The sequence below is a fragment of the Lagenorhynchus albirostris genome, chromosome 4 (genome assembly GCF_949774975.1).
Source record: "Lagenorhynchus albirostris chromosome 4, mLagAlb1.1, whole genome shotgun sequence".
Classification (NCBI taxonomy): domain Eukaryota; kingdom Metazoa; phylum Chordata; class Mammalia; order Artiodactyla; family Delphinidae; genus Lagenorhynchus; species Lagenorhynchus albirostris.
In genome coordinates, this window is record NC_083098.1 from 82,434,739 (window position 1) to 82,461,483 (window position 26,745).

The 26,745-nt window shown below is 37.7% G+C and overlaps 1 protein-coding gene across 4 annotated transcripts in view; it reads right to left on the minus strand.

The window, feature by feature from the left end:
* The window catches only part of SLC30A9 (solute carrier family 30 member 9), a 72,319-nt gene that overhangs the window by 24,428 nt on the left and 21,146 nt on the right, over nt 1–26,745 (minus strand). For 3 of the 4 annotated variants that reach the window (XM_060148266.1, XM_060148264.1, XM_060148262.1), the window contains exons 3-9: nt 25,064–25,126; nt 22,968–23,067; nt 20,756–20,850; nt 20,309–20,407; nt 12,848–12,906; nt 9,467–9,534; nt 7,074–7,176 (exon numbers count right to left, since the gene is read on the minus strand). In XM_060148266.1, the coding sequence (XP_060004249.1) occupies nt 7,074–7,176; nt 9,467–9,534; nt 12,848–12,906; nt 20,309–20,407; nt 20,756–20,850; nt 22,968–23,067; nt 25,064–25,126 (587 nt within the window). The remainder of the gene's footprint in view (nt 1–7,073; nt 7,177–9,466; nt 9,535–12,847; nt 12,907–20,308; nt 20,408–20,755; nt 20,851–22,967; nt 23,068–25,063; nt 25,127–26,745) is intronic. The other variant, XM_060148263.1, reaches the window with a different exon arrangement.

Genomic DNA, 26,745 nt, shown 5'->3' on the forward strand with positions numbered 1-26,745 from the left:
AGAACTCACATTTAATTCTGTTTATACCTCTGAGGAGAGAAGTAGGTTTAGCGTGGTCTGTAATATCTGATTTTTTACAGGAAGAATAACTTGTATAGCTGCACAAATAAAAGACAGTAAAAGTTTTTTGGTTTTTTTTTTGATGTGGACAATTTTTTTTTTTAAGTCTTTATTGAATTTGTTACAATATTGCTTCTGTTTTATGTTTTGGTTTTTTGGCTGCAAGGCATGTGGGATCTTAGTTTCCCGACCAGGGACCGAACCCGCACCACCTGCACTGGAAGGCGAAGTCTCAACCATTGGACCGCCAGGCAAGTCCCAAAGACAGTAAGAGTGAGTACAAACTGTATATGGACATGATACATTTACATTTCTAGTAAAACTGCAAAACCATGCGCATGAAGTATACACATCAATGTATACAGAGCAGTGACTATCTGGGGTGTGGAAGGAAGAAATAAAGATGGAAGACTAGTTATAACTACAATTTTATTTCTCTAGGGAAAAAAAGTCTAAAGTAAATATAACAAAAATGTAAGTCTTTAATCCTAGTTACCACCTTTCTCTCCTTCCTTCCTCCCTTGCCTTCATTTTTTCTTCCTTTTATTTCTGTTTCTTTTTTTTTTTGTTTGTTTCTTTTTTTGATTGTATCTTTTGTTAAAAAGAGTTATCCACTGGTACCGCTCAATATTATGCTTGCACTTAGTATCCTTTCTCTTAATTTGATGTAAATTTAGAAATCTGAAAAAGATTACACTAGAATTATTTATTTAATAAAAACACAAAGCCTGAGTGAATACCCTATGTGATTTTTTTTGACTAAGCTGGGGTTTTTGCATTTTTTCAGTATTGTATCAAATAATCAAACAGGTAAGTCTTCAAGATTACCAAATTCTTCATGGATGAAGTTTCTCTGTAGGTTACTGGGCATTTATAGAAACATTCCCTCTTGTAAAATACATGGGGATTATACCACCTTGCAAATGGCTAGTCCATTCAGGGACTTCCCTGGTGGTCCAGTGGTTAAGACTCCACACTTCCAATGCAGGGAGTGCGGGTTCGATCCCTGGTCAGAGAACTACAATACATGCCTTGCGGCACAGCCAAAAAAATAAATAAATGAAAGGCTAAAACAAATATATACTGACTTTTAAGTTTTGATATCAGAAATCCAATCCAAAATATACAGAATATTACAAGTTTTTTTCTACTGGATTCCAAAGGAAAAGAGAGTCAAAACTACCTAAAACATAGATGATGGCTTTTCAGTGAATTAAACTAAGAGAATGAGAGTAAATTAAGAACATATAATTTTAAAATCTGTATATTAAAACTGAAATATTCATTATCAATTCACACTATATATGTATCTGTGTTTATAATGTTTACATAATAGTCAATGAGTGTTCAATTATTTTTAAAATACTTAATATTCAGGTTGGCTGTGCAATGAAGTGTGAGATAACAAATGTTTCATAAGTTGAATATGGGCCATTATTTATTAGTTCTTCTTATAAAAATAAGATATCATAGACTATCGCTAATCCTGTTCTCCCCCAAAGATTAAAGCCAAAGTTCTATTCTAGAACTTAATATAAATGGCATCACACAGTAACTACTCTTTTGTATTTGCCTTCTTTTATTCAACATACTGTTAGAGATGCTTATATGATACAGATAAGTATTTCTTTTTATTTCTAGATAATATTCTATTGTATGACTATACAACTTGTTTATCCCACTGTTGATGGACATTTGGGTTGATTCCAGTTTTTTGCCCATTATAGCACCTTTATGGTGCTAGAAACATTCTTATACAAGTCTTTGTGGACATTTGTTCACATTACTCTTGGATAAATACTTAGGAGTGGAATTGCTAAGTCAAACAGTAGGCATATGTTTACAAGAAACTGACAAATTTAAGAGTGGCTGTAACATTTTATACTCCACCAGCAACGTCTAAAAAGTCTGGGTGCTTTACATCTTCACCAATATTTGATTGTCAGGCTCTTAAATTTTAGCCATAATAGCGGATGTGTAGAGATGTCTTGTTGGGGTTACAATATACATTTCCTGATGATTAATAGTGTTGAGCACCTTTTTGTGTGTCCATCAACCACATTCAGGTATCATTGTGAAGTACCTTTCCAAGTCTTCAGCTTGTTAAAAAGACTGGACTGTCTTTTTAATATTGAGTTATACAAGTTCTTTATTTATCCTGGATACCAGTCCTTTGTCAGATTATATGCTTTGTGAATATTTTCTCCCTAAGAGCAGCTTGCTTATTTATTGCCTTAAAAGTATTCTTTAGGGACTTCCCTGGTGGCGCAGTGGTTAAGAATCCGTCTGCCAATGCAGGGGACACGGGTTCAAGCCCTGGTCTGAGAAGATCCCACATGCCGCAGAGCAACTAAGCCCATGCACCACAACTACTAGAGCCTGCGCTCTAGAGCCTGCAAGCCACAACTACTGTGCCTGCGTGCCACAACTACTGAAGCCCATGTGCTTAGAGCCCGTGCTCTGCAACAAGAGAAGTCACCGCAATGAGAAGCCCCGGCACCACGACAAAGAGTAGCCCCCACCTGCCACAACTAAAGAAGCCTGCATGCAGCAACAAAGACCCAACACAGCCATAAATAAACTAATTAAATAAATAAATAAGAGTCCACCTGCCAATGCAGGGGACACAGGTTCAATCCCTGGTCCAGGAAGATCCCACATGCCACGGAGCAACTAAGCCCATGTGCCACAACCACTGGGTCTGCGCTCTAGAGCCCACAAGCCACAACTACTGAGCCCACGTGCCACAACTACTGGGCCCATGCATTGCAACTACTGAAGCCCACGCGCTCTAGGGCCTGCGTGCCGCAACAACTGAGCCCACATGCCGCAACTACTGAAGCCTGCGCACCTAGAGCCTGTGCTCCGCAATGAGAAGCCACTGCAATGAGAAGCCTGTGCACCGCAATGAAGAGTAGTCCTTGCTCGCTGCAACTAGAGAAAGCCCATGTGCAGCAACAAAGCCCCAACGCAGCCAAAAAAAAAGTGTCCTTTAATAAGTAAGAGTATTTAATTTTGATGAAGTTTAATTTGTAAATTTTTTTATTTTATGGTTTTGTTTCTGTGTTCTGTTTAAGAAATCTCTGCCTACCCAAAGGCTTAGAAGATATTCTCCTAGGTTTCCTTCTAGTATTTTCATAGTTTTAGCTTGTACATCTGGGTCTACGACCCACCTTAAATTTGTACACGGCATGAGTGAGAATCAAGGTCCTTCATTTTTTAATCCATGTGGATATCCAGCCTTTCCCATACCATTTGTTGAAGAGTTTCTTTTCTTCACTGAATTGCTTTGGTGCCTTTGTCAAAAATCAACTGACTATGTAACTGAGGGTCTGTTGCTGGACCCTCTATTCTGTTCCACTGGTCTGTCAGTCCTTGTGCCAATACCGCACTGTCTTAATTACTGTGCTCTGAAATAACTTTTAAAGCCCTCCAAATTTCTTTCATTTATTTTTAGATTGCTTTGAATATTCCAGGTTCTTTACATTTCCATATAAATTTTATTTATTATTATTTTTTTGGCCACGCCATGCGGCATGCGGGATTTTAGTTCCCCAACCAGGGATCAAACCCATACCCTCTGCAGTGGAAGAGTGGAGTCTTAACCACTGGACTGCCAGGGAAGTCCCTCCATATAAATTTTAGAATTTAATCAGTTTGTCAATTTCTACAAAAGAATCTGCTGGATTATATGAAATCTATAGATTAATTTAGGGAAATTTGACATATTAACGCGGTTATCAAATCCATGATCATGGTATCTCTCTCTACCTCCTTAGGTCTTTTTTTTTGCGGTACGCGGGCCTCTCACTGTCGTGGCCTCTCCTGTTGCGGAGCACAGGCTCTGGACGTAAAGACTCAGCGGCCATGGCTCACGGGCCCAGCCGCTCCGCAGCATGTGGGATCTTCCTGGACCGGGGCACGAACCCGTGTCCCCTGCATCGGCAGGCGGACTCTGAACCACTGAGCCAGCAGGGAAGCCCCTTAGGTCATCTTTAATCTCCCCTAGTTACATTTTAAGATTCCAGTGTTAAAGTCTTACACATTTTTTGTTAAATTTACTCCTAAGTATTTAACATCATAAATGGAAATTATTAAAAATTTCACTCTCCATTTGTTTCCTGATAGTAAAAATGCAATTGATTTTTTTTTAAATAAATTTATTTATTTACTTATTTTTGGCTGTGTTGGGTCTTCGTTGCTGTGCGTGGCTTTCTCTAGTTGCCGCGAGCGGGGACTACTCTTCGTTGCGGTGCGCTGGCTTCTCATCGTGGTGGCTTCTCTTGTTGCGGAGCACAGGCTCTAGGCGCGCGGGCCTCAGTAGCTGTGGCTCGCAGGCTCTAGAACGCAGGCTCAGTAATTGTGGCGCACGGGCTTAGTTGCTCCACAGCATGTGGGATCTTCCCGGACCAGGGCTCGAACTCGTGTCTCCTGCATTGGCAGATTCTTAACCACTGCGCCACCAGGGAAGCACCTGCAACTGACTTTTGTACATTAACCTTCTATTGATTTTGAATGTTAAACTAACCATGCTTCTTGGAATAATACTCACTTGATTATGATGTATTACCATTTTTGTGTACTGCTAGATTCAACATGATTATATCTTAAGGATTTTTGCATCTATGTTCATGAGAGATACTGGTTTGTATTTTTTTTTTCTTGGAATAACTTTAAGGTTTTGGTATCAGGGTTATGATAGCCTTACTAGAGGAGTTGAGAAGTGTTTCCTTCTACTCTATATTTGAAAGTCTGTGTACTACTGGCATTATTTCTTCGTTAAATGTTTGATAGAATTCTCTTGATAATGTCCCACAGGTCTAAGGCTCCCTTCATCTTTTTTAGTCTCTTTTCACTCTAGTTTTAGTATGAATGTTTTCTACGGTGGGGGGTGGGGTGGAGATGGTTCAGGCGGTGATGCAAGTGATGGGGGGCGGCAGGTGCAGCTTTGCTCGCTCGCTACTCACCTCCTGCTGTGTGGACCAGTTCCTAACAGGCCGAGGATAGGTACTGGTCAGTGGCCTGGGGGTTGGGGACCCCTGTTCTAGAATAGTCTTTACAACTAAGATAATTTAGCCCTACTACTAAGGTCTGAGCCTTCTACTGGCCTGGGTAATCAATCAGGACTCTCTATCTCAGAACGTCAGAACTGAATTAATCCAAGCCCGATGTGAACTCTAGGAATTACTCAGCTTAACGCTCCCTGCTGGTTCTTTGCCTGGTCTCATGGAGCTTTACCCTACACATGTGTAATCTAACACTCAGCAAAGATTCAACTCAAGGAAAACCCTATGTAGACTTCGGTAGCCTTGTAATTTCTAGCCACTTCAGACTCACTAACCCTAATTTCTACCTTCTCAACTCTATGATGGGTCTCCCACCCTGTTCCACTATCACAAATGCGCCTCCAAGCGAAACACCAGAGAAATCACAGAGTTCAATTCACCTGTTCCCCTTCCTCAGGGATCATGGTCTTGCATTGCTATTGTCCAATGTTTGAAAATGTTGTTTAATATATTTTGTCTAGTTTTTTAGCTGTTTATATAGCAAAAGACTAAAGTCCAATCCTCATTAGTCCATCATGGCTAGAAACATAAGTTCTGTACATAATGTTTTACAACTTCATTTTTTTATTCATATCACGGTTATTATTCCAGATCAGTACATAGCTATCTACCACATGCTTTTAAATCCCTAAATAGTATTTCAGAGTACAAACACTTAAAAATTGTATTCAGGGCTTCCCTGGTGGCACAGTGGGTAAGAATCCGCCTGCCAATGCAGGGGACACGGGTACAAGCCCTGGTCCAGGAAGATCCCACATGCCGCGGAGCAACTAAGCCCGTCTGCGACAACTACTGAAGCCTGCGCACCTTGTGCCAAAAGAGAAGCCACTGCAAATGAGAAGCCCATGCACTGCAGCGAAGAGCAGCCCCCGCTCTCCACAACTAGAGAAAGCCCATGTGCAGCAACAAAGACCCAATGCAGCCAAAAATAAAATAAATTTTTAAAAAATTGTCTTCAATGTTTTAAATAACTAATACTAAAATTAATAATATGTACATATCTCCTTGGCCAAATGTACAAATATTTTCACATTTTAATTTTCTTATGTTCACATAAGCCATAAGCTTTCAACAAAATAGGTACTGTGTGTCATATCTCTCCCACCCTCCTCTCCCCCGACTCAACAGGCAAAATATTATATAATAGTAGTTATTAAATATTTACTGAGTATAAAAATTTAATTCAAGAGAATGACTGTTAGTACTAATAGCAAATGCCTGTATTGTTTCCTTACTTTTACAAAACGTTTTAATCCATTTGACAGTGAGTTACATGAGTTCTCAGGTTTAATTTTATTAAGATTGCTCTCCCTGCTTCTTACCATTTTATTATTATTTTTAACTTTGTCTTAAATATTCTTATTATGCCTATGTCTTTTATTGTAAGTTCTCCCAAATCTGTTCTTACATAACAGGAGTATAAATAAATAAATAAATACTAAAAAGGTTTTCTCCTTAACAGGCCACATTCTTTAAAATGTGAAATGATATACAAGTAGAAATGTTGTGTTCTTAAAAAAGGCTTAGATTTGTAGTATTTAAAATCAAAATACTAGTCTAAGGTGAAAATCATTATAATTCATCAATCACATGTGACTATTTTATATCTTTATTCAAAACACTTAAATCCACCGGCTCTTACAGTTATAAGAACTCATATTCACAGACCAAATTTCTACCTAATATAAGAATCTCTTCTACAATATAGCCTCTGTGACTGATAATCTTACACTTCATATTTGATTATTAAAAGTTTTTAAAGTGTAACAAACTGCTTTCAAATACTATGTCGTATTTCTATGTACGTCATCATTCAAAAGTAAAACAACTTTCACTTTCTTCTACAACCCAACTATAGGAATCATTATGTTTTTAAATATGTCAACTTTTAGACCAAAGCCTCAAAAAATATATTACTTTAATAAGAAAGAAGCTTTTACCCCTCACCTGATTACAAGTATCAGATAAAGAGTGTATAGCTTCTGAGAACATACTTGCTGAACCCGTATAAATCCAGGCAAGAAATTTGAAGAAACAGTTTAATCCATTGCTAGGAAAGAAAGAGAAAATAACTTAGCATAGGTTTAAATAAAAATTCCCATTAAAAGCTTACTTAATTTACACACACACACACACACACACACACTAGATTCTGTTCAAAGTAAATTAGAAAGAATCCCTAGTCTTTAAGATTTACTATGTTTTAGGTAACAGGAGTACGAATTTGAAGAACATAGATTATGGTTTCATTAAATATTTAAATGAAAGAGGCATGATACGTGCCAGCAAATTACTTAAGTACGTTTTGAGAAGATGAGAAAAGAGGGGGTTCTACATATGAACAAAATGGAATCAGAAAGGAAATTATGTGTCTTATGTGCACTTGGTATTGTTCAGTAGGCCAGTGTCAAAGGGAAGACGTTGGTGAAGGTCGGTTTATTTAATTAGGCAGATGCCAGAGGTGAAGACAAAACTAGACCAAATAGTCTGTCATATGAGAAGGCCATACATGCTAAAATAAACATGGTTAGCTCTGAGGAAGCCAGCTGTACTCAGATTCCAACAGTAATAACTAGTATAATTTATCTCAGGCACTATACTATAGTCACTTACCATGTTTTATTATAATTCTATTATGCAAATGCTAACATTGTAGTAGTTACTTCATCCTCATTTTATAAATGAGGAAACTGTACATCCCCTTCCAGCTACCCTTTTCTCCTCTCCTCCATTTCAAATAATTTCTTGAAAGAATTATATCCACTCTTGCTGTCTCAGTTTTCCTCACTTTGCACTCAGTCTTCAATCCACTAAACAGTGGCTTCTGCCACTAACACCTCATAAGATTGTTTTTATCAATATATCAACTGTTTCTTGCTATAAAATTCCTGAAAACATTTTAATATTTTCCTTAATCTCACAGAAGCATTTGCCACTATTTTCTGAAAACACTGTCTTCCTTGATTTCCACAATACTACTGGTTTTCTTCCTACCTTTCTCTTTACTCTTCCTCAGTCTCTTCTGCAGGCTCTTTTTCTTCTACCCGTTTCTTAAATGTTAGCGTTCTTCAAGGTTTTTTCTCAAGAGCTTCTCCTTCCTCATACACTATATACACATTCTCCAGGTGATCTTAACTACTCCTATGGCTTTAATTATCATCTATATACTAATAACTCTTGATTCTATATCTCTAATCCCTCCTGAGCTTCGGAGCCATATATACTAATAATACAATAATACAATAATAATTATTAAGTACATATTATGTAACAGGTACTATGCTAAGCAGTTTATATACATTACATACATTCCTCCAATGTAAAAAGCTTTCACTGTTAATCCTGTTTTATTAATGAAAAGAATTAATTCTGCTGACCAACTCCCCTTGGATGCCCTATAAACAACTCAAACTCAAAAAGGAACTCATTATTTCCTTTACGCCCACCCTGCCCCCTCCTTCCAGCATTCCTTCTCTCAGTGATGGTGCAATATCTATCCAATTGTCCAAATCAGAAACCTGGGCACCATCGCTAACCAGACCACCTAAATACTTTTTGAAACTAACCGTGACTCTCCATCCCTACTATCACTATCTTTTCTGTATTATTACAAATGACTTCTTCTAGTCTAGTGTCCCTCCAATCCTTGAAGATAAGAATTATGTATTTTACCTTTACATTTCCAGACCATATCAAAATTCCTGACACATGTAACATATGTATTTTAGAAATAAAAGAACAAACTAATGAATTATGGAATTAATGCTCAAACATACAAAATTAGATTATTCAGTAAAATAGATAAAAGGTAGGCAAAGTAACAGGAATCAAGAAGAAAGAGGAGTACTTCACTGCTATATTTAAAATCAATAACCTACTGTATAGCACAGGGAACTCTGCTCAGTGTTATCTGGCAGCCTGGATGGGAGGGGAGTTTGCGGGGAGAATGGATACATGTATATGTATGGCTGAGTCGCTTTGCTGTGCACCTGAAACTATCACAACATTGTTAACTGCCTATACTCCAATATAAAATAAAAAGTTAAAAAAAAAAAAGAAGAAAGAGGAAAAAAGAAAGAGGCAAAAGCATTAATTATGTTCTACCAAGGTTAAGTGGGAGAAAAATAAAAGCGCAGGTACTCTTCAGTAGTTATAACCCAGGTTGCTTTAGTTACTCTAAAAATAACCTTGGCCAATTCAACTTTTTAAAAAAGACTTCTAAAAAAAAAAAAAAGATAGCACCTTTATCTTTATCTAGATACCAAGTAATAAATTATACATTCAAGGATATATACATTAAAAATATTTCTATTTTAAAAGGCTTATATTTCAGTACTTACATGCAAATGGCAACCATCACCACCTTTCCTGGCCCCTTAAAAAAAACTGATGTTGTTCTAGAGCGTGGCTATAAGACAAAAACAGAAACAAAAAATCTCTTAACATTTCCCAGAGAAGCACTGTGACGCTAATAAGTGACTCTTGACACACCAGAAAATACCTCCTTTATCAATGCCTCTAAACAACTAGATTTACTTATTTAATTCTTTTTCTCTAGAATTTCCTGTTTAAGATGTGAGAAGACGGAAATTGAAAGTACATGTGGGTCCTTTTGCAGAACCTTAATTGTTTATTTCCTTGTAATTCATTTCCTGCCTACTTCAGGAAAAAATCTGAGTTGGTTACATAAAAACCAGAAGTAAAGTGATAAAAATGTACTGCACTGAAATACTCTAAAATTTTCCCATTTCTTGAGCAACTTCTTAACTTATAGTACAAGGAACAGCCAAAGCCAACAAGTTTGTTGCTCTAATTTAACTCATGACTGTTCTCTAAAGACCAAAGACATCAAGTGTTAACAATGTGTTTAATTTCAAAACACACCAAAACAAAAGTAAATCAAACAAGAACATATTCAGGGAAAATATTTTTCTTCAGTCAAATGTTCTTCTGCTATTCCTTGAATTTATACTTTCTGTGTTTCTCCACCTGCTCTTTCCTCTCCTTGGAATGCTATCATCTTCCACTGCAGCCTGGGCAAGCTTTACTCATCTTCTTGTATATCTGGCCAAGTGTCAGCTTTCTACGTAAAGCCTTCCTTGGTCCCCCACAGAGAATACTCACTCTGCTACACATTTATTATTGTACTTTACTTTTCTATTGAAGTACGTCATATATTCTGCCTTATGTAATTTATTCAAGAAATATTTACTGTACAAGTACTATATGCCTGGCACAGTTCTAGATGCTGGGGCACAACAGTAAACAAAACAGAGTCCCTGCCTTCATAGATCTCACTGCCTAGTATAGGAAGATAGAGAATAAGTCTGTCATATCTGATAGTGATAAATATAATAAAGAAACTAAAACAGAGACTAAGAGAATAGTATTGGGGGGGTATGATGGAGAGGGTTATTTTAGTTAGAATAGTGAGGGAAAGAAGTTCAACGATGAGAAGGAGGTAACCATGAAAAATCTGGAAGAAAAATGGTTGAGGCAGAGTATACAACACACTCAAAGATTCTGAAACAGAAGTAAGTTTCGTGTGAAGAATGGACAAAAACAAGGCTGGTGATTTCCCTGTTCGCACAGTGGTTAAGAATCCACCTGCCAATTCAGGGGACAAGGGTTTGAGTCCTGATCCGGGAAGATCCCACATGCCGCAGAGCAACTAAGCCCATGCGCCACAACTACTGAGCCTGCGCTCTAGAGCCCACAAGCCACAACTACTGAGCTCACAAACCACAACTACTGAGCGCACGTGCTGCAACTACTGAAGCCCGCACATCGCCCGTGCTCCACAACAAGAGAAGCCACTGCAATGAGAAGCTCGTGCACCAAAACGATGAGTAGCCCCCGAAACTAAAGAAAGCCCGTGCACAGCAACAAGGACCCAACGCAGCCATAAATAAATAAATAAATAAATAAAAATTTTTAAAAAATTAAAAATAGAACTACCATATACCCAGCAATCCCACTCCTGGGCATAAACCCAGAGAGAACCATAATTCAAAAAGATACATGCACCCCCCAATGTTCATTGCAGCACTATTTACAATAGCCAGGACATGGAAGCAACCTAAACGTCTATCAACAGAGGGATGGATAAAAAAGATGTGGTATATATAGAGAATGGAATATCACTCAACCATAAAAAGGAATGAAATCGTGCCATTTGCAGAGACGTGGATGGGCCCAGAGACTGTCATACAGGGTGAAGTAAGTCAGAAAGAGAAAAACAAATATTGTATAGTATCGCTTATATGTGGAATCTATGAAAATGATACAGATGAACTTATTTGAAAGCAAAAATAGAGACACAGATGTAGAGAACAAACGTATGGACGCCAAGCAGGGAAGGGGTGGGGTGGGATGAATTGGAAGATTGTGATTGACATATATACACTACTATATATAAAATATCAATAGATAACTAGTGAGAACGTACTGTATAGCACAGAGAACTCTACTCAGTGCTCTGTGGTGACCTAAATGGGAAGGAAATCCAAAAAAGAGGGGATATATGTCTACGTATAGCTGATTCACTTTGCTGTACAGCAGAAACTAACACAACACTGTAAAGCAACTATACTCCAATAAAAATTAGTTGAAAAAAAAAAAAAAGAAAGTAAGATTTGGGGCTGGTCACCAGAGGAGCCAACCATGTAATTAAAGGGTTATAACTTTCCAACCTCCAGTGCTGAGAAAGAGGCTGGAGATTGAGTTCAGCCTCCAATGGCCAGTGGTTTAATCGGTCATGCTTATGTAATGAAGCCTCTGTAAAACCCTGAAAGGAGGGGGTTTGGTGAATGTGCGGAGATTCAGGGAGAGTGGCTGCCCAGAGAGCATGGAAGTTCTGACCCCCTTCCCACATGCCTTGCCTCCTGCACCTCCTCCATCCGGCCGTTCCTGAACTATATATCCTTTAATAATAAACAGGCAATCTAGTTTAAAAAAAATAAAATAAAGAAGTGGGAGAGTAAAGGTAAACTTTCTGTACTGGTCCCAGTATTAATTTCCTTCTGATGGGAAGGAAAAGAGCTACTCTGGCACACTTGTCAATAAGGTAGTAAGTCTGCTAATGGAAAGATAAGGTACTTCTACCAGATTAGATTTTTTCAATGAAATATAAAACAAGGTCATCAGCTGAAGAGGGAAAGCGAGTCTGCAGGAAGTTTGGGAAGAGAGGAAAAGGTATGCAGTAAGTATCTCACAGAATGGAAGAGTGAACGTACTATGGAAGTTTAGTAAGACTGACAAATATTGAGTGTCCATAGATTTTGTACACTTATATAATAAAGAAAAAAAATCATCAAAATGGCTGTGCAATTTTCTCCTCTAAGGGCTGAGCTTCTTGGGTACAAGCAGAGGATTAGCACTTTGAATGTTAAACAAGGTTAAGAGTAGAAGGAAAAAGAATAAAGGAAATTAAAGGTGTATACAAGAGTTAAATCTTGCTAAAAATCTAACAAAATGAATCATCTATATCTATATGCTTATGTGTATAACACAGTTATGAATTTAAAGAGAACTTATGTCCCAATTTTTTTAATTTTAAGAAAAACAGACAGAAGCAAAGAGACTGTAATTCAGTAAATTACAATCTACTTAAGAAAATCTTGGTATAGGATCACAGACATGCTAGATTTTCACCATGGACTGATACTAGGATTTTCTGTGCAACACATACACATATAACATTAACAGAAAGATATCCTTACCTTGGTATTTCCCAGAAACTCTCTATATTCTCTCAATACTTTTTGGTTTCTAAATAGCCCTATAAGAAAAGAATTACACAATACATTTAGGTCATACATATTCTTATCGGTCACATTTTAGATTAACACAATTATTCTAAGACTATGTTAAATCATCTTCTACTAGCTACCAACAAAAATGTTATCAGAAGAAATCTGAATTTGCAACTTGATTAAAAAACAGGCAAAGGATTTGAATATTTTTCTCCAAAGATGATATACAGATGGCCAACAGGTGCATGAAAAGATGCTCGTATCACTAATCATCAGAGAAATGCAAATCAAAACCACAACGAGGTATCACTTCACACCCATCAGAATGGCTACTATCAAAAAAAAACAAAAACAAAAAAAAACCAACAGAAAATAACAAGTATAGGGACTTCCCTGGTGGTCCAGTGGTTAAGACTCCACACTCCCAATGTAGGGAGCACAGGTTTGATCACTGGTCAGGGAACTAAGATCCCGCACGCCACAGAGCACAGTCAAAAAAATAATAATAACAGTAACAAGTAAAGGCAAGGATGTAGAGAAATTGGAAATCTTGAGTATGTTGGTAGGATTATAAAATATTGCAACTGCCATGGAAAACATGGAGGTTCCTCAAAACAATTAAAAACTACTATATGGGGTTTCCCTGGTGGCGCAGTGGTTGAGAATCTGCCTGCTAATGCAGGGGACACGGGTTCGATCCCTGGTCTGGGAGGATCCCACATGCCGTGGAGCAACTAGGCCCGTGAGCCACAACTACTGAGCCTGCGCTTTGGAGCCTGTGCTCTGAAACAAGAGAGGCCGCGATAGTGAGAGGCCCGTGCACCGCGATGAAGAGCGGCCCCCGCTTGCCACAACAAGAGATAGCACTCGCACAGAAACGAAGACCGGACACAGCAAAAATAAATTAATTAATTAATAAAACTCTTACCCCCAACATCTTCTTGGAAAGAAAAAAAACTACCATATGATCTAGCAATCCCACTTCTGGGTATATACGCAAAAAAAATGAAAGCACAGTCTCAAAGAGGTATTTTCACACCCAAATTCACAGCAGCACACAGCAGCACCATTCACAATGGGCAAGAAGTGAAAGCAACCAAAACATCCATGGACGAATAAATGGATAAACAAAATGTGGTATATGCATATAATGGAATATTATTTAGACTTTATGAGGAAGTAAATCCTGTCACATGGATGAACCTTGAGGACATTATGCTAAGTGAAATAACTTAGTCAAAAAGACAAATACTGTATGATTCCATTTATGTGAGGTATCTACAGTAGTCAAATTCATAGAAGCAGAAAAAAGAATAGTAGTTACTAGGGGCTCGAGGGAGAGGGAGAAGGGAATTGTTTAACATGTATAGTTTCAGTTTTGCAAGATGAAAAAGGTTCCAGAAGAACATTTTCTGGAAATGTTTCATAACAATGTGAATACACTTAGCACTTCTGAACTGTACACATAAAAACAGTTAAAATGATAAATTTTATGTTGTATTTTTTCAATGAGATAAAGGCAGTTTGCTAAGAGTCTCTTCTCAGTATTAACTAAAAAATACAAGAACCAATTCTTCATTGTTAGCTCAAAGTTTAAAAATACAGGAAAAAATATTTTTCTATTACCGTGCTTTATCAAATTCTGTACTTTATTTTACTAGCATTATTTTACTAGCAAATATCATTATTTTACTAGCAAAAAACTGGAAATGACAGAAGGAGGAAATAACTGAATAAACTATGCTGCACCCCCCAAAATGGAGTATTATAAAAGAAATGAAGAAATGTCTCTATTTCCTGCTATGGAATATTCTCCAGGACATATTATCAAGTAAAAAAAAAAAAAAAAAAGCAAGCACAGGAAGTATGCATAGTATGCCTTATTTATGAAAAGGGGAGTCTAAATTACCAGTATGTATGCTATTTTATTGCTTTTTTTTTTTTGCGGAACATGGGCCTCTCACTGTCGTGGCCTCTCCCGTTGTGGAGCACAGGCTCCAGATGCGCAGGCTCAGCGGCCATGGCTCACGGGCCCAGCCGCTCCGCAGCATGTGGGATCCTCCCGGACTGGGGCACGAACCCGCGTCCCCTGCATCGGCAGGCAGACTCTCAACCACTGCGCCACCAGGGAAGCCCTGCAATTTTTAAACGAAAAAAATAACCCCCAAACTAAATTTTTTTTAATTAATTTATTTTATTTTATTTTATTTATTTTTGGTTGTGTTGGGTTTTTGTTGATGTGCATGGGCTTTCTAGTTGCAGCAAGCGGGGGCTACTCTTTGTTGTGGTGTGCGGGCTTCTCACTGCGGTGGCTTCTCTTGTTATGGAGCACACGCTATAGACGCGCGGGCTTCAGTAGCTGTGGCTCGCGGGCTCTAGAGCGCAGGATCAGTAGCTGTGGTGCACGGGCTTAGCTGCTCTGCGGCATGTGGGATCTTCCCAGACCGGGACTTGAATCCATGTCCCCTGCATTGGCAGGTGGATGCTTAACCACTGCACCACCAGGAAAGACCCCAAACTAATTTTTTAAACAGTTACCCATGTTAGAGAGAGGGAGTAGGGTAGAGAAGACAGGGATGGGAGCTAAACTTCTCTGAAGTGTTTTGTCTGGTAAAGGTCGCTTTGGAATTGTGTAAACATTTTACAAAATGATAAAATAAAAGTAATTTCTCAAAATGTAAAGCAAAATGAAACAAATGAAGCTAATTTTACATCTGTTAGATGGTTTATCCATACAATGAGAAATTAAAAGTGACTTTAAAGGATAGACATTTGACTATATATCTCCCTCATGGGATATATAATGATGACAAAAAAAAAAACAGAAATCTTAAAACACCTTGATAGCAATATCGATCCTGTTAGTTTGAAACTACACTGTATTCTCTCTCTATGTGTGTATACCCACATAAGAACAAACCAAAAATGTAATTAATTATGTTAATGAATTAAGAAATAAGATTTTCAGTGTAAGAGATACAAAAAGAAAAGAAACAATGTTTATCAGAATAACCTATGTGTTGTTTCTTAAGAAACAAAAAGTACTTCCTAGCTCTGCCCACTGAAAAGACCTTAAAAATACATCAACCTGTTAAGAATGAGTATCCCTAATGCCCATAGGTCTCTCAATTTTATTTCCTATTAAAAGGAAAGGGTCTCCTATTAGAAATGGCTGATTCCCAATCTGGGGCAGGAAATATACTAAATAAACCTGAAATATCTTATTGTACTTAAAAGCAAGGATGCTACAACAGTACCTGGATTATGACAAAAGGACTTCGGAGCCAATGTGAGATGTTTCCACTGGCCAAAGTGAAATTGAGCACTACGACTTTGCCTACTTTGTTCTTTCCTTCCCTGCAAGTCTTCTTCATGCTCTTCCGATCTCCTGATCTCCTTCCTACCCACTGCTGTCCCTCTTGACACTGAACACCCACACACTTAAAACACTCTCCCAACCCCTTTTCTTCCTGTGCTACTGACCACAACTGTTTCATAATTTCCACCTAGAAATTTCACCAACTCATGAGAAGGAAATATTGTCACCTTTAAGCCTTGGTCCTATGCAGAACTTAGAAATATAGTTAAAGAAGTCAGAATCCTCCTAAATAAAGCCTGACCAAAAAAAAAGTCGAATTTTTGCAAATACTAGCACGTCTATCTCTACTTTAATCCTGCCACATTACTGTTCAGTTCCACAGAGTAACAGAACTGTAACTGTAGTACAAGTATCTAATTCCCCAATGGATTACGCCCTACTCGAAGATTTCATCATATCCTATATTAGCACCTGTATTGCCTATAAAGAAACCCAATGGAAGCCATTAACTGAATAGTGATACCACAATTCTGGGGCTCCCTGACACCCACATGTATTTCTTTCATCAAAAGTAAACATTTCAGGCTTCCCTGGTGGCGCAGTGGTTAAGAGTTCGCCTGCCGATGCAGGAGATGAGGGTTCGTGCCCCGGTCCGGGAAGATCCCACATGCCGCGGAGGGGCTGGGCCCGTGAGCCATGGCCGCTGAGCCTGCGCGTCCGGAGCCTGTGCTCCGCAACGGGAGCGACTACAACAGTGAGAGGCCCACGTACCGCAAAGAAAAAAAAAAAAGTAAACATTTCATGGAATTCCCTAGTGGTCCAGTGGTTAGGACTCTGCACTTCCACTACAGAGGGCACAGGTTCAATCTCTGGTCAGGGAACTAAGATTCCACAAGCCGTGCAGTGCAGCCAAAAAAAAAAAAAAAGTAAACATTTCAGCTACAGGAGAGGGTGCAGAGAAAAGGGAACCCTCTTGCACTGTTGGTGGAATGTAAATTGATACAACCGCTATGGAGAACAGTATGGAGGTTCCTTAAAAAAACTAAAAATAGGGCTTCCCTGGTGGCACAGTGGTTGAGAGTCCGCCTGCCGATGCGCACTGGTTAAGAATCCGCCTGCCAATGCAGGGGACATGGGTTCGAACCCTGGTCCAGGAAGATCCCACATGCCATGGAGCAACTAAGCCTGTGTGCCACAACTACTGAGCCTGTGCTCTAGAGCCCATGAGCCACAACTACTGAGCCCATGTGCCTACAGCCCGTGCTTGGCAACAAGAGAAGCCACTGCAATGAGAAGCCCATGCACCACAACCAAGACCCAAAGGAGCCAAAAACAAATAAATAAAATAAATAAATTTATTAAAAAAAAAAAAAAAGAAACATGCACCCCAATGTTCATTGTGGCACTATTTACAATAGCCAGGTCATGGAAACAACCTAAAAGCCCATTGATAGACGAATGGATAAAGAAGATATGGTACATATATACAATGGAATATTACTCAGCCATAAAAAGGAATGAAACCGGGTCATTTGTAGAGATGTGAATGGACCTAGAGACTGTCATACAGAGTGAAGTAAGTCGGAAAGAGAAAAACAAATATTGTATATGAATGCATATATGCAGAATCTAGAAAAATGGTACAGATGAACCTGTTTGCAAGGCAGAAATAGAGACACACATAGAGAACAAATGTATGGACACCAAGGGGGAAAAGGAGGGATGAGATGAATTGGGAGATTGGGATTGACATATATACACTAATATGTATAAAACAACTAATGAGAACCTGCTGTATAGCACAGGGAACTCTACTTCACTTTGCTGTACAGTAGAAACTAACACAACATTGTAAAACAACTATACCCCAATTTAAAAAAAAAATACATTTCAGCTACAGACTCAACACATCCCTATCAAAACCCCAAGGACATTTTTCACAGAAATAGAACCAAAAAATTCTAGAAGTTTTATGAAACCACAAAAGACCCCAAATAGCCAAAGCAATACTGAGAGAAAAGAATAAAGCTGGAGGTATCACATGCCCTGATTTCAAACTAAATTACAAAGCCATAGTGATCAAAACAGCATGGTATTGGCAGAAAACGAGACATACATCAGTGGAACAGAATTTAGAGCCCAGAAAGAAACCCACACATATATGGACAATTAATTTATGACAAAGGAGCAAACATCATACAATGGAAGAAGGACAGTCTCTTCAACTCATTAGTTGGGAAAATTGGGACAATGGGACAGTTACATGCAAAAAGATGAAACTAGGCCATTATCTCACACCTTAAACAAAAATCAACACAAAACAGATTAAAGACCTCAATGTAAGGCCTGAAACCATAAAACTCCTAGAAGAAAACATAAGCAGCAGTACACCCTGACATCGGTCTTCACTCTATCTTTCTAGCTATACCTCCTCAGGTAAGGGAAACAAAAGCAAAAATAAACCAACAGGACTACATCAAACTAAAAAGCTCCTACGCAGCAAAAAAAAACATCAACAAAATGAAAAGACAACCAACCTAATGAATGGGAAAAGAAATGAAATATCTGATAAGGGGTTAATATCCAAAAAATACAGACAACCCAATTAAACAACAACAACAAAAAGAACCCAATTAAAAAATGCAGGGGAGGGCTTCCCTGGTGGCGCAGTGGTTGAGAGTCCTCCTGCTGATGCAGGGGACACGGGTTCGTGCCCCGGTCCGGGAAGATCCCACATGCCACGGAGCGGCTGGGCCTGTGAGCCATGGCCGCTGAGCCTGCGCGTCCGGAGCCTGTGCTCCGCAACGGGAGAGGCCACAGCAGTGAGAGGCCTACATACCGCAAAAAAAAAAAAAAAAAAGCAGGGGAGCTGAATAGACATTTTTTCCAAAGACATTTTTTCATACAGATGGCCAACAGAATATGAAAAGATGTTCAACATCACTAATTATTAGGGAAATGTAAATCAAAACACAATGAGACATCACCTCACGCCTGTTCGAATGGCTAGTATCAAAAAGGTAAGAAAAAACAAGTGTTGGTGAGGATGTGGAGAAAAGGAAAACCATATGCACTGTTGATGGGAATGCAAATTAGTGCAGCTTACTAAGGAAAACAGTACGGAGATTCCTCAAAAAATTAAGAATAAAATTACCATATGATCCAGCTATCCCATTTTTGGGTATTTAATCCAAAGAATATGAAAACACTAATTAGAAAAGATATACGCACCTCTATGTTCATTGTAGCATTTATTTTCAATACCCAAGATATGGAAACAACCTAAGCCCCCAACAACAGATGAATGGATAAAGATGTGGTATTTTTACTCAATGGAATACTACTCAGTCATAAAAAAGGTGAACTCTTACCATCTGCTAAGTGAGACAAGTCAGATGGAGAGATGTAAATACCATATGATTTCACTCATATGTGGAATATAAAAAACAAACAAACAAATGAAATAAATGAACAATCCAAAGCAAACCAAAAATGTAGATACAGAAAACAGTAGTGGTTACTTGAGGGTGAAACGGGTAAAATGGATCAACTGTACAGTAACAGATGAAAACTAAATTTTTGGTGGTGATCACACTGTAGGGTAAACAGAAGTAGAAATATAATGTTGTACACATGAAATATATGTTATAAACCAATGTTACCTCACTGAAAAACAAATTTTAAAAAAAGAAACTAAACATTTCATTCCTGTGGATTTAAGTGCAGCTCTCCTTAGCATATCTGTGAATATAAAGATGCTCAACAGCTGTCTGCTTCTGAGAGGCCAAAACCCCTTAGAAACTAGGATTTACCTTTAAACAGGTACAATCTTCAAATCAGACCCTAAGTTTTAATATTCATATATCTTATAGAAACCACAAACTACCTTTGCTTGCTCTCATGATCTTTAAAAAGCTATAGAGGAGAAAACAAATAATACTGTTTTTATAAAATAATTGAATCCCAAAATGAAAACTGGTATTTGCTAGAAGCAACAAAGCCAAAGCCAAGAGGTGGGCAACCACTAGGGAGGGCATAGTTATTATAGGCACAAGTCTTGCTTACAAGTTGCTTTTCAGTTAACTCAGCTGTAAATTTAATATACTTACTTTCTCTATATTCTATTTCTGCTTCCTTACGAAGTTTTTTCTCTCTGGCAAGAGCTTCAGGGCTTCCCCAAACTTCCAAAGATCTATGTACACACGACCACCAACAATGACAATTTTAATGACTTTATTATAATCATATTTAAATCTAGATAACTAAAACTATATGAGAATTTAACAACAAAGCATAAGGTCCTTTAGGAAAAATATAAAGCACTTAAATTTTTCTAAATTAAATCTAAACAGTAAGAGTGAATTCAACAGCAAATTTTCTCATAAATTATGACTTTTTTTGCTAACTAGTACATACTAGTAACTCAGATAAATTTAGAAATGTAAAAATATTCTGCTTTTAAAACATGCATTTTAAAAATTCTAAGTCTGTCTAAAATACATTTTTATTAATCCCAAATTCAGCTTGTATTTTTATTCTAAAAGAACAATATTCTTACTTTGCCTCCACATCTGATCTCAAGTATACAGTAAAGGACTCGGTATCTTCATGAGGACTTCGTCGTCTGATTTTTCGAAGTTGTTCTAGATCACTGAAGAAAGAAATATGTTGAATTTATTCAGACAAGGTTCATATGGTTCATGTACTTAAAAGGATTAAGGGCAGATAAAAGCCACTACACTGATCCTCATTTTAATAGCTAAATCTGTATAGCCTATAAAAAGCAGTTTAAAGATGACATTTTGTACACAAAAGTGACTTAGAGACAGCTGAAACACTAAGAATTATTCTTGATGCTCAATATAGATACCATAACATAATATGTAGAGAGTCAATTCCTTTATTAGTGCTTGCATTTTATCTGCTAGGGACACACCATTGCAATGTCTGATGTATGAAGAAAGAAAGTGAAAAGTGGAAAGAACATGGATTAGAGTATTATCCCTCTATTTAAGAATTTAAATTTAAAATTTACAGTCATTTGTTTATATCCAGATTAATACTAAGTGGTAATATCATTCATAGATACCAAGTTATAAAGAATATGTGTCAATTTCATGCTATTTAATTATTTTCCTTTCTCTTAAATTCTGAAAGGTTAATACATTCATCAAGTCACTGCTAAATAGTCATACTAAATTTGATCATTGGTCTTCCTAAGGAAAGTTTGTAATAGCAACGAAAAGACCTATAAATAAAAATCTGGGGCGTATCCTGGTGGCCTAATAGTTAGGATTCCAGGCTCTCACTGCTGTGGCCTGGGTTCAATCCCTGGTCAGGGATAAGATCCTGCAAGCTGCGTGGTGCAGTCAAAAAATAAATAAATAAAAAGTAAAAATAAAATAAAGTAAGTTTAACAATCAACTATCACACATCAAAAAAAAGTCTGGGGCTTCCCTGGTGGCGCAGTGGTTGAGAGTCCGCCTGCTGATGCAGGGGACGCGGGTTCGTGCCCCGGTCCGGGAAGATCCCACATGCTGCGTAACGGCTGGGTCCGTGAGCCATGGCCGCTGAGCCTGCGCGTCCGGAGCCTGTGCTCCGCAACGGGAGAGGCCACAAGAGGCCCACGTACCGCAAAAAAAAAAAAAGAAAAAAAAAAGTCTGTACCAAGTAACAAAAGATATATACTCTGGTTCCCTCTCTGTCACTGACTCACTAAGTAAGCTACATCATCACTCTTTATTATGTTCCCTGGCCTATGATGTGGAGATAGCAATACTTAACCTACTTAACTCACAAAATTGTTGTATGTGAAACAGAATATAGTTTTATATCATTATTATAATTGGTTGTTGTTTCAATAGTTATGGAAGTTATAAAACTGATTACAGGAATCCTTATTTCTTGATATTATACCATAGATCATATGACCATGGGCTGGGGGTGGGGTGGGGTGAGGGAGGCTAGATCATCTGATGTTAAAATTACCAAGGTATCTTGCACATAAATATGGTTTTTCTAGGTAAAGACACAAAAGAGGGGGAAAAGTTTAAATTTGTGGAAAATACCTCACTAAATCTCTTTAATTACAAGAAAATTAATAACAAGATACCAGAGAGAAGGAAAATAATTTATACTCAACGTGAATCACAGCTGGAGTGTGAACATAAACATAATAAAACTGCTGTACCAAAAAACCCAAAATTTTAAAGTTATACAAATATGCAAATAAACTTATTGATAATTTTACTACATATTAACATAACAATAAACTCCTAAGGTTCTTGTGTGACACAAAGATATTGAAGAACCTACCTTTTTGAGTTAAAGGAACCAAGAAACACTGGAACTGCTCGTGCTGGAGCAGCCTTCAGTTTAGTAAGCTAAAAATTGTAACTTTTTTTTTTTTTTTTTCACGGTACGCGGTCCTCTCACTGTTGTGGCCTCTCCCATTGCAGAGCACAGGCTCCGGACGCACAGGCCCAGCGGCCATGGCTCACGGGCCCAGCCGCTCCGCAGCATGTGGGATCTTCCCAGACCGGGGCACGAACCCACATCCCCTGCATCAGCAGGCGGACTCTCAACCACTGCGCCACCAGGGAAGCCCCAAAATTGTAACATTTTTTTAACTGAATAAAAATACTTCTTCAATTTAGGAAGGAGCCATGGTAAAGTTTCCACATGGATGTTAGCGGGTTAACAAATTCTAGGAAATAACTGGTTATTTAGATTTAGATAGAACTACCCATTTTTAAAAAATTACTGTACCTGGATTTGAGGCAGAACTCATTCATTGCTCTGACTCCAGTGATGAAATTATTCTGAGTGTACTTTGGTCCATATTCCCTCTTTTTAAGGACTGCTTTGACTAAAACCAAAAATATAGGAAAACATACTAAATATGTACATTGGAAGTCACATTTGAAGATGAACATATGCTGAGTTTTAAGTGGATTCACTAATGAATTCCATAGAAAACTGTTTTTCGTGATGCACTGAATGGCGTCAGAAAAAAAGAAGTTTACTCCAAGTACAGAACAGGACAGAATTACACTTGTACCCACCCAGCTTTATCTCCATAGTTCATCAGTAACTGATGACAAAATGTCAACCCTTTGTCTAAACGATACCTTATATAGGTATTACTGGTCTGTTTAAATCGTACCAGTACAATTTAAATTGCTTAGGGTCTAAATGAAAATGAACTGAAGTTTCAATAAAAAATTAGACATTGGTTTGGTGTTTTACAAACACTGGTGAAACCAGCATTTTATAAAAAATGAAAATAGAAAGTAATCAAAGAGTACTGCACATAATGAAGAACAAGCACTTTTTGTGAAAACTTGTTTCAGTTACATATAGTAATCTATATATATACTAGATCATTAGTATTTCTGAAGTGGGTTGCAGTCAAAAAAGTCTGAAAGTCATTGGGCAATTTCACATAATGTAACGAAGATGAAGTAACTATAAGGAACATTTTTATCAGTTAAAAATTATAGGAAGTTAATTATAGACTATAGGTAAAATACTGCCTTCTAAATTTTTCCTGTTATCAAGTATCAACCTGTTCATAAAAAAGCCAGAGACATCAATAATAAAATAAAATACCAATTTGGCATCAATTATAGTCTATGAATTAAAAATTACAGTCAACATTGGTCTGTTCATTTTTATAGTGAGACTTTTGGTCACAAAACACAAATAACATAAGCAAACCTCTGAAAATTGTTACCTAGCCACTTCATATTCTATTCTAATGTCTAGTAACTATTGAGTTTTCTATTGTACTTACAAGTTGAAAGAATAAATTAAGACTAAAATTATCCATCACTACAGTAGGTAAAAAGAATCTTAAAATAACACACGAACTATTAAAATCAAAGGCACAAATAATAGTTAACAAGAACATTTCAAAAATAAAAGTTCAATATAAAAACCAAAACCTTATTTGAAAAAAAGTATATAAAGAAGTTCAGGTTTCTTTTTGCATGAGTTTCTCTAAACTACCTTACTCTAAAAATCTTAAAATTCTAAGTCCAAATAAACTTCTCTGGATCAGAGAGGAGAATTACATTGCTCTTCAAAAAGATTAGGTTTTTTTTTTACATTACTTTTTAATAATTTCTTCAAAGTAGCTAGAAATCCCTGTTGGCCTGTCCTAGCCCAGATTACTGATGATAAGACAACATTAAGTAGTCTTAATTGTGACTGTACACTATCATCTCCAAAGTTATCCTAGAAAAGAAGTCCCATTTTTAGCACAATCTTATAGGGAGGAAACTAAGGCTCAGAGAAATAAAGTAAACTGCCCAAAGTCATACAGCTAGTATGTCCTGAAGTTACAAATTGAATCCACTTTTATCTGACACCAAAGCCATGGTGCTCCTAATCACAGAATTAGTAACTCCATGAAACATGCTACTTTGGAGATGGAAGCCATAGCGCGTTATAAAGAAGAGAGCTACAAACAAGAATTCCTTCATCACTCAATCACTCCCAGAAAAGGAAATCAGACAAGAATGTCCAAACTCTACCTGGATTTGAACAAGCTGTAGGTGTTGGCCTCTTTTTCTTTATTAATCACATTACTTTTCTAAAAATGATAAAGCAATTGATGATTTTTATTTGCCATTACTCCTTTCTTTGGGCTTTTGAAAAAAGAACTTGCATAAAATTTATGACTAAAATGCAAAGTAAACTTCAGTAGAAAATTAGTTTATAAATAGAATAAATTGTTATGGTCAATATATTTAAAGAAAAATGAACATACCCTTATAACTATAAAGAGCTCTATATAAACTAACTTTATATATTTAATTCAAAACACCATTATAATAAAAAATAGAATAAAATATATTTACCTCTTACTTGGAGAGGTTCTTGCTTAATAAGTGGAGCTTTCAGTTCTGTACCAATATTCTCTGCTGTAAAGTTCATTTTTAAAAAGATATTAAGCAGTTGTTTTCATACAAACCCATAAACTTAATTAATATTAGCTGACAATCTGGCAATGTATAAAAAAGATAATATTATCACATGGGCTTCCCTGGTGGCGCAGTGGTTGAGAGTCTGCCTGCCGATGCAGGGGACATGGGTTCGTGCCCTGGTCCGGGAAGATCCCACATGCTGCGGAGCGGCTAGGCCCATGAGCCATGGCCGCTGAGCCTGTGCATCTGGAGCCTGTGCTCCGCAAGGGGAGAGGCCACAACAGTGAGAGGCCCGTGTACCACCAAAAAAAAAAAAAAAGATAATATTATCACAGACCAAGTTGGATTTATCCTAGGAATGAAAGAGTAGTTAAACATTGGAAAAGCTATTAATTCCCCTCATTAACAGATTGAAGGAGAAAAACTATAGAATCATTTCAGGAGCTAAACAAAGAGCATTTAATAAAATTCAGCACCCATACAAGTTTCAAACCTTTTTAAGAAAATTAGGACAAAAAGGAACTTCCTTAAAGGGTAAAGCAAACCTATAACAAATATTGCATTCAATGGTGAAAATTTAGATGCATCACTTTAAAACAAGGGCACATGCTGTCGATTCTTCCACCCAAAACTGTTCTATAGATACTATTCAATGAAGAAAGGATGACGATTAAGTGGTTATTGGAACAACTGTACAACTCCCTCCCCTCCAAAAAATTTAATGAAAGAAAACTGTAATCTACCTCACACCATAAACAACCAATTCCAGGTAAATTCATGACTTAAATAGGTGAAGATATATCCAGCAAATATAATCAACAAAGGATAACTATCAAGAATATTTAAGAATTCCTCCAGATCTATTAACAAAAAGACAACCCATTAGAAAAAATAAGGGCAGAAGACAAGAACAAACTTGCACAGGAAAGGAAATACAAATAACCAATAAACATATGAAGAGATGATAGCCTCGGGCTTCCCTGGTGGCGCAGTGGTTGAGAGTCCGCCTGCCGATGCAGGGGACACGGGTTCGTGCCCCCGTCCGGGAAGATCCCACATGCCGCGGAGTGGCTGGGCCCGTGAGCCATGGCCACTGAGCCTGCGCATCCGGAGCCTGTGCTACGCAACGGGAGAGGTCACAACAGTGAGAGGCCCGCGTACCTCAAAAAGAAAAAAAAGAATCCACCTGCCAATGCAGGGGACACGGGTTCGAGCCCTGGTCCGGGAAGATCCCACATGCTGCGGAGCAACTAAACCCGTGCACCACAACTACTGAGCCTGCGCTCTAGACCCCACGAGCCACAATTACTGAGCCCGTGTGCCACAACTACTGAAGCCCACGTGCCTAGAGCCCGTGCTCTGCAACAAGAGAAGTCACCGCAATGAGAAGCCCGCATACCGCAATGAAGAGTAGTCCCCGCTCCCCACAACTAGAGGAAGCCCGCATGCAGCTTGCAAATAAACAATAAATAAATAAATAAAATAAAAAGGTTTTAAAAAGAAGAATGCAAGGTTCTCAGGTTAGGTGGTAAATTCCCAGGCGTTGATTTTATTATGCTTTCTAACTTACATATACATAGCATGTATTCTTTTATATGTATCAAATATTTTGTAAT